The following is a 9089-nucleotide window of genomic DNA, read 5'->3' on the forward strand; positions in this document are numbered from 1 at the left end:
TTTGTAGTCGAGTAACATTAACTTTGCAAGCAATCAATAAATTCATCTACAAATTTGAAAAGAAACATAAATGAGTAAAGATGGAAATAAATGAAATTATTTTAATTTAGGGTCTTTTATAATTGATTTTTTGGGGGTGGATTTGGTTGGACAAATTTGATTATTTGATCACCTTACAAAAAAGCTTATGCAACACTTACTTAACCTACATGATTAAGATTTAAATAATCAGCTAAATTAATTGGTTAATAATATTTTTATATAATAAATGACACAAAATGGCATTGAAAAAGCTTGGTTTCATGATTAGAAAAGACAAACGCAATATATCTTTTCTTGTATCCATTGTTGTTTCTTTTTTTCCTTATTCCTTTTTGAGGTGTGCCAGTTAGAATATTCAAACCAATCAAACGTGACATGTACGCCACATGCTCCATATATACCACTTTTTTTTTTTTTTAAATTATTTTCCTAACTTAATCTCTTATCATTTTGTTTTTGGCCACTAAATATCAAGGTCTAAAAAAAATTAATATTTAATTAATTCAAATTAAAATGAAGGTTATTGATTAACCAACAATTAAATTAATAATTTATAAATTGAATAGTTAATTAATTATAAAATATCATTTCAAACGAAATTTAATTTATCACTCAAATAATTACGGACGTGTCTCGGGAAATTGGCTGAGATGATTCGATGTATGTCTTACTTTTTATTATTTTATTACGTAATTAAATATTATCAGTTGAGATTTAGTCTAACATATCTTATCTTGTGTCAACTTTTAATGTACAAATCTCTAACTAAAATTGTATTTAGATAATTGCAAGTTGATATTGATTTAGGGTTTTATAATCTGGCTAACTATTACAAAAAGTTGGTTGTCTGCATTATATATGGGGCATTTATCCACCAATTATGTAATACTTATGTGATATATACTACATTAGTGGTTGGTACTATTAGTGTGGTGTCAAGTGCATGGTCAGTGGTGCATTATTGTTTGTATTATTTTAAAATTTCTTAGTTTTAATTGTAGTACCAACTAATCAATATCACCTTAATTATAATAATAACATAATAATATCAATGACTATATAAAGTTTTCCACTCCATTTTATTAGGCAAAGTGGGGCTTCCCATTTGTCCCCCTTTTGTTTTTCCTCCGGGATTTTGGATTTAATTTATTGATCGAAATAATTTGTACTTTTTTTTAAGTGTTTACAAAAGGCTTTAGACTTTTGAGGGAAAGTTAATAATGGGTGTTTATTATATATAGTAGCTTGTTTTGAGTTCATAAACCAAATCAATGAGTGTATGTATGTATGTGTATGTATGAGTGTATGTATGTATGTGTATGTATATATATTCTAAAAACATAATAAGCTTCAAATCTAAGTTATGTCTCTGATTTTATGTCCATTTTTTCTGTTAACTTTTTTTGTACCTTATGCTATAAATGTTGTACTACATAATTATTTGGACAAAAATATCCCTGCCATTATAACTTCTGTTATCTTTCACATTATTATTATCATGCACATGCATACACAATATCTTTTTCTTACATTCTTCAATTGGTAAGGTTGATTTTATTTAGATTTAATTAAATGTTACCATAGTTATATTTAGTAATATATTATTTTTATAATTCTTACTTCATTAATATTAATATGAATTCTACAATTATATATATATAACTAAGATTTTAATATTAAATATTAATATTGGGCATATATTTTTGCGCATCGCGCATATAAACACACACACACATATATATATATAGGTGTGGATAAAATGACGTGATTCTCTTCCCGTTTAACCACCAATTTTAAATTTGAACTTTAGAATGTAGCTATTTTAAAATTCACTGGGGAGGACTATAAGGTCCAACGGTGTACCAATATAATTAATATCATTTTACTCTATTTTGTAATCCTCACTATTTGCACTTTAATTATTTAGGGAAAAACAAAAACAAAATTTCCTTCAAAATTTCACCTAATCATATTTTGGACTGTCAAAGATTTGGACCAAATTATGCTGTGCATGACATCGTTTTGCATAAAATGTGCGCCCTACTTAAAAAAAAAAAAAAAAAAAAAAATCAGTTTCGATCATTATGTTATTCATTTTTAGTTCATTCATTTTGGATTTTTTAGTTATTAAATTCTGGAAGTGTAGTTATGCAATTCTAGATGTGTAGTTATGAAGTTATGGATGTGTAGTTATGCAATTCTGGAATTATAGTTATGCAATTCTGAAAGTGTAGTTATGCAATTCTGGAAGTATAGTTATGCAATTCTGGAATTATAGTTATGCAATTTTGAAAGTGTAGTTATGCAATTCTGGAAGTATAGTTATGCAATTCTGGATGTATAATTATGAAATTATGGATGTGTAGTTATGCAATTCTGAATTTTTATTTTTTATTTTTTATGTTAGACGCCAAAACGACGTCGTTTTTGCATCCGTATGCACCATGCATGGTGCATACGGACATGGTGCATACGGATGCACAGCATAATGCGCTAGACCTGGCTCGAGTGATTATTTTAATAAATTGAGTTGGGCCACAAAATTCTAATGTTTTTGTAACGAGAAAAACATGTAGTTACTACATGAAGGTATGCATTGAGCAAATTTCATTGATGTATAATAGCCTGCAAACAAGAAACCATAATTCTAACACTAAAATTTATGAACTACGGAGTATTTTTTTTCCTAAAAATTTTAGCTACATATATGGGCAATTTATATCCTACACCACGGCGCGCGTTGCACTATGCGCCCAGATGCAAAACGACGTCGTTTTAATTATTTTTTTTTTGAAATTTCCCGCCCCAGTGAATGGCAGTAGTTTTTTCTTTAAAAAAAAAATCCGCTGTTCAAGAATGTACATAATGTTATACTAGAATACACATAATGTTATACATGAATGTACATAATTATATAACAAAATATACATACTCTTTTTAAAAGATAATACACATAATCTAACATAATACATAATAAACATAAACTTTTAACATAATACACATCAACTCTTAACATAATACACATAAATTTTCTGATTCGGATGTACATAATTGTATAAAAAGAATGTACATAATTGTATAAAAAATACACATAACTGTATGAACCAATACACATAACGTTGTGAACAAATACACATAACGTTGTGAACAAATACACATAATCTCAACAACTTCCTACCGCGCCTCCCAACATTATCCCAAAACAACGTCGTTTTGGGAGGCGCAGCGCACAGTGCCATGTGCGCCGTGGTGTAGGATATAACGATTGACATATATGGAGTCTTAGGCCTATTTTAAAATTTACAAGACCTTTGGGCTTGAGCTTCCATACAAATCTATAAGTAAAAGCATTTGAATTCACAGAATAAGGAAATTCGTAATGCATATCCAAGGCCCATACATAAATGGCCAAATTTTCAAAAGCCCAAGGGTCTATCAATAAATCATTATTGTATGAGTTCACACAGCTGCGTGGATCATAAATAAAAATTACATTATTTGTATACAACGCTCTTGTCAATAGCTTCACCAAACTCTAATTATTTGAGTTCAAGCTTGACTAGACTATGCTTAATAAATATTTTTCAAATTTTTTTTACACAACATGTAATAACAACCATTTACAACCAACTATGAAAAAATTATTGTTGTTAGTTGATTGGGTTAATTAGACGGTATAACTAGTTGATAACATTAGCTGATTGTAGAAATGTGTTTAGTAAATTAGTTGTTAACTATAATTGTTTGATATAATTTCTTTTCTCAAAAAGCTAATTGAAAAAGTTGATTTGAGCAGTTTTTTTAATTTTAACATTTTGGAGTTATAAAAAGCTAATTAACCAAACACTTATATTACTTTTTTAATGAAGTCAAATAATTAATAGTGGTCAAATAAGGTAAAATTGGCTGATACACTAACTATTTTACCAAAGAGGGCCTATATATTTTGATTATAGCAATTGTGTAATATATAAATATAAATATATAATCTAATATGTTGCTTCAGCTTGAACTTAGCACAAGTTAAGAATAACTAAATCAAGTCAAACTTTCATCTAATCTAATATGCGTAATGAGTGACTGGTTTGACATGCTCACACTATGATATAATATTATGAAGTAAATTTGAAAATATAACCATTTTTATATTCATTATATTCAAACAAACCTTGAATAAATGTCCGAAGAAATTCAAAAAAGTTAAAATATTTACCATTTGGTTTGAATATCAAGTCTTATAAGTATTATTATTACCCAACACACATTGTTGGAAAAAAATAGAATAAAATGTCATTTTAAATGACTATTTTGTGATATAAGTATTAACGGGGTCCACTTCTATTTAGAGCAAATTATTGTTTCAATCATGTATGATAATTGGGTATATACTAGTTTTACACAATTATTAAAAATATAAACATACTATTACAATAATTAGAAATTAAAATTTTAATATGATACACGGCGTGTATAATGAAAAATTTTAGATTTAAAAAAAGAAATATTTTTCAACTATTTGGTGGTTGTAAAAATTGAAAATTATTTTCTCCAAGAAACTTTCAACTCAAACATTTGACAATATGATTAAAATTTATTTATATACTTAAAATGTGCATTGAACTTTTATAAGCAATCCTTAATATGATATAGACATTTGTAATCATAGTATTGTAAATTTAAAATAATCTTGAAATGAAAAAAAAAATTTCAGCGATCGTGTTTGTAACTTAACTCGTGAGAAATTAATATCGAAACTTAAGAAATAGTAATTGTGACTTGTGAGAATGAACACGAGTCAAAATAGTGGACAAAAAGTATGATAATTTCATATGTACAAAGTTGTGAAAAGCATATAACAGCGGAGAAGAAAGTGCAACAAAGTGGCATGATGGTTTAAAAAATGTTTTCAAAAACGGTCGAACAATTTGTTGTTGTCCTGAAGCAGCTTCTCAAACGCCAAGCACAGCTCGTCAACTGTAGATTCCCTTTCTTGGATATGGAGCTTCATCTCCTCTAGCTCCTGCCTAGTGGCCTCCAATTTAGCACCATCACTCTCACTCATCACCGCACTCTGGGTTTCGTCATTGTACTTTTGCTCTACTTCCAACACCATATCACTTGCTTCTTCATTAATCTGTAAGGGAGAAAAACAAACCCAAACCAAAACACATTAAAAGAGAGGTATTCAATAAGACTTTTCGATCCAAAAAAAGATTAGAATTTCAATCCAAAAAAAGGTTACATAATTTGCAATTAAACATTTTGAAGAGAGGAATCAAGAACCGAACAGAGAACACGGTAGAGAAAACTGATGAAATTAGATATACCTTCTTGAGCTCATCTTGAATCTCTTGAAGCTTTCCGTTCATCAAGTACAGTATGGGATTCATCAAGTGTAGTGTGGGATTCCTCAAGTGCAGCCGTGATAGTCTTGCGGGCTTGTCTGCTTCAACCTTCTCCATATAACCATTTTGACCTAACAAAACAGCGATCTTACGATCCTGTTTTTTTAATAAATCTTCCATACCCTGCATCATCTCTACAACTCTACATTCAAATTCATCAACTGCATTCTGGGATTCCATGGCCTGCAATAGACTAGTTTCTGTGATCACTTACAATTATGTCTTAAAAAACAATTTTGTATACAATTATGGAAACCTTTATTCAATGGAACCTCAAACTGTGATCTAAACGAGCCTTATATATTGTTTCACATTTAAAGGAAACCTTGAGTTATTTTCTGAAATTACAGTTAACTACTTAAATTTAATTTTATGAGAAAAAAAAATACAAAACTAAATCATACAGATTAAAACTGCGAATCTGTAATACACTTTACGGATCGAAATCATAAGTCAGTTTATACAATTTAATTTTCAGATACAGATTAAAACTTAATACAAATTGTACAGTTTACGGATCAAAGTTATAAAAGGAACAAATTTTCAAAAAACGTTAATTTCTTGGAACAAATGAAAATAAAAAATAGCAGTAAAGCCAGAGACTGATAAGGATTGAAGGATTCGAATGAGATTTCGCGTATGAGTAGATGATGTTAGAGGGGACTTACCGGAAAGGCGGATAGAAGGAGACTGGCTACTGGCTAGTCAGAAAGGCGAATTGAAGCTGAGGGCTGATGGTATCTTGGCGTCTGGCTGTCTAGGTTTGATAGAGCTTATATAGTTTACTAGTATTTTATATGTGCCATATACAAAAATTTATACCCAATAATATTAATAAGGTTAAAATTTTAATTATGTTAAAATATTTTTTTTAATTATAGTATATAATTTTATTTTTATTTTAAAAATCATACTTGTTTACTTCATATATTATATTCTTTCAAAAGGCTGAACTCCAATCCTAAGGGTCTCCACACTCCGACCCGACAGAGCATTTGGGAGGATGTAAATCATGGTAACTCAACTGAACATGAACCACATAGGCTAGACCGGTGCTCACTGCACACAAGGAACCCCCTCACATTGAGAGATGTTATATACTTGTTGACTTCATATATTATATTAAAGTATAGTTGATAATTTGAGTAATTATGGTATGATTAATATTATTAAAGCAAGAATTTTAGATATTATAAATTACTAAATATAATTATGGTAATATTTAATTAAAATTTTAAAGAAATCAAACTTAAAAATAAGAAAAGATATTGTTTATGTATATGTATGATAATAATAATAATAATGGAAAAAGATAACAAAAATTATACCGATAGGAATACTTTTGTCCAAAGAATAAGATAGTATAACAATTTTAACATGATGTACAAAAAACAAATATTAACAGAAAAACGGACATAAATTAATAATATAACCTTAATTAAGAAGTGAGAACTACAAATAAATTAAGTAGTATTTCAAAATAAGCTATTGAATTTTTTTTTTTTTTGTCTCTTTATCATTATATTATTTTACAAACATTGGAAATGTAGCCATTTTAAACCCCATGAGGGAGGACTTTAAGGTTGAACAATAATGTACCAACAAAATTAATCTCATTTTACGTACTCTATTTTTTACTCACTACTTGCACTTCAATTATTAAAAACAAAACAAAATATCCTTTTGAAATTTCACCTAATCATATGTTATTTAGGTTGTCCGAGATTTTAACATTGTGTGGAAAGGGAGTAGTGCTTGCAAATTGCAATCACAAGTGACCAAGACATTGTGGTGGAGCATAGACTATTAATTAATTACCAGTACTTATATGCTACCTCCTTTCTCTATAACATGTATTGTATACAAGTTAGTTTTTTGCATGCATGCCTAAGATCTAATTTTAAAATTTTAAGTTAGGAAAATCCAAGTTTGATTATGTTAAACTATTTAAAATAATTCTTATTGGTTTATTGAATAGAAGAATATCCAAAAACATGAGAATTATGTGCTAGATTCTATAATTGAATAGCAGAAGATGAATTTGTTTAATCACGTTCTTACAAGTCATAGTTATATTTATAGGTGTAATTCTAGCTGTTACAGATTTGCTCACGTTTAACAAAATGGCAATCGAAGATCACTATTACATTGTCATAAGATTACCCAGCCAGCTTAAATACCACTAAATTGGTGTGCATGTGTAAATTGCACAAATCAAATTATTCACAATTTGTGTTTAAAAAATCTCATGGTTGTTTTCTGTCGAATATAGGAATCAAAACTTCTTTGATAGTAAAAAATCGTAGAACCTTAAACTCAGTTTGATTATAATTAAAGTTAAAATTTAAATGGTTAGCATAGACTGACAAAGTCATCATTTAATTGGTTGCCATTATACTTATTAGTATTAGGGTTACAATTATAACAATATAAAGTACGTGTAAACTATTAAAATGCAAGTTACACTGCAACCATACGAGTTTAAAGTTCACGAAAAATCACTTTCTAAAATGAAACAATAAAATAATCTTAAAATGTCTAGGAATCAAGTTTTAAATAGTTGTTCTTAACCAGGCTTAGATTGTATTGTCATCATTTGCATGTCACTGAATTATATACAAATTTATATATTTTTAAAAATTTGACAACTTAGTGTACACTCTTGATAAGTTTCAAGACATATGCAATTTTTAGTGCAAAAATAAGCCTTGTTTACATTTACTATTTACTATCTCAATAAAAAAGTAATATCCTACCATGTTGTAATGATTGTCAAAGACACTCAATTAACTCAGAGGTTGATATATAAATAGTACCGTCATCCTTTCACACAAAAATACATATAGAACACATTCATATATACGTAGAGAATCTCAATATTCAGAAAAAAGCACATCAAACAAGCATGACGATAAGAAGTTAAAGTGCTCAATATAATAACCATAGGAAGCAAGCGAAAATAAACAATGCAATATAAAGATAGATAAAGTTAAAACGTACATGGTTTCATAGCTATTTACTTATTTGGCCACATTAATTACTTGTATGATAAGTATATATATAATACTGTCTTGTATTCCAATTATCCATACCTTCAAGCCAAAACCTGTTAATCATATTATGTAATGTTAGTGATAATTTTATTTTAACTGATAAATTTACATTATAAAATGAGGATGTTTTTTACACAGAGAACCTGTGCTAGATATTGTAAAATCATTATTTGTTGCGTTTACCAATTTCATGCAGTCTAGTGTACTTCAAAATTATTTTCATATAAACTATTATAAGATTAGGTTAAATATAATCAGTTTTGTTTAAATCCTTCCTTAATTAGTGTATCGTAATATTTAAATTATTTAGGGCAAATTATTGTTTCAATCACGTATGATAATTGTGTATATACTAATTTTACACGATTATTAAAAAAAATTTCGAGTACTACTGTTTCTGTTACAATTTTTAACAATCGTGTAAAATAAACATAGACTATGTAAATAATTAAATTTAAAACAAACAAAAAAATCAACCATTTAGTGATTGTAAAAATTGAAAATTATTTTCTCCAAAAAACTTACAACTCAAACATTTAAAAATGTGATTGAAATTTATTTATATACGTAAAATGTGCATTGAACTTCT

The 9089-nt window shown here is 28.1% G+C and overlaps 1 protein-coding gene across 1 annotated transcript; it reads right to left on the reverse strand.

Annotated features, from left to right (window-relative positions):
• Positions 1 to 4818: 4818 nt before the first annotated feature.
• Positions 4819 to 6200, reverse strand: LOC109161763. Its single transcript, XM_019310266.1, has 3 exons — positions 6116 to 6200; positions 5370 to 5630; positions 4819 to 5176 (listed from the first exon to the last, which is right to left on the reverse strand). The coding sequence occupies exons 2-3, from the start codon at positions 5625 to 5627 to the stop codon at positions 4949 to 4951; spliced, it is 486 nt and encodes a 161-aa protein (XP_019165811.1). The 5' UTR covers positions 5628 to 5630; positions 6116 to 6200; the 3' UTR covers positions 4819 to 4948.
• Between the last annotated feature and the right edge of the window lie 2889 nt (positions 6201 to 9089).

The sequence above is a fragment of the Ipomoea nil genome, unplaced genomic scaffold (assembly GCF_001879475.1).
Source record: "Ipomoea nil cultivar Tokyo-kokei standard unplaced genomic scaffold, Asagao_1.1 scaffold2926, whole genome shotgun sequence".
NCBI classification, from domain to species: domain Eukaryota; kingdom Viridiplantae; phylum Streptophyta; class Magnoliopsida; order Solanales; family Convolvulaceae; genus Ipomoea; species Ipomoea nil.

Excerpts from the sequence above, each read along its gene's own strand:
- LOC109161763 (XM_019310266.1), bottom strand. The coding sequence starts at position 5,627 with ATGGAATCCCAGAATGCAGTTGATGAATTTGAATGTAGAGTTGTAGAG. Across the intron at positions 5,177-5,369 it reads TTCAAGATGAGCTCAAGAAG|ATTAATGAAGAAGCAAGTGA; the intron begins GTATATCTAATT and ends TCTCCCTTACAG.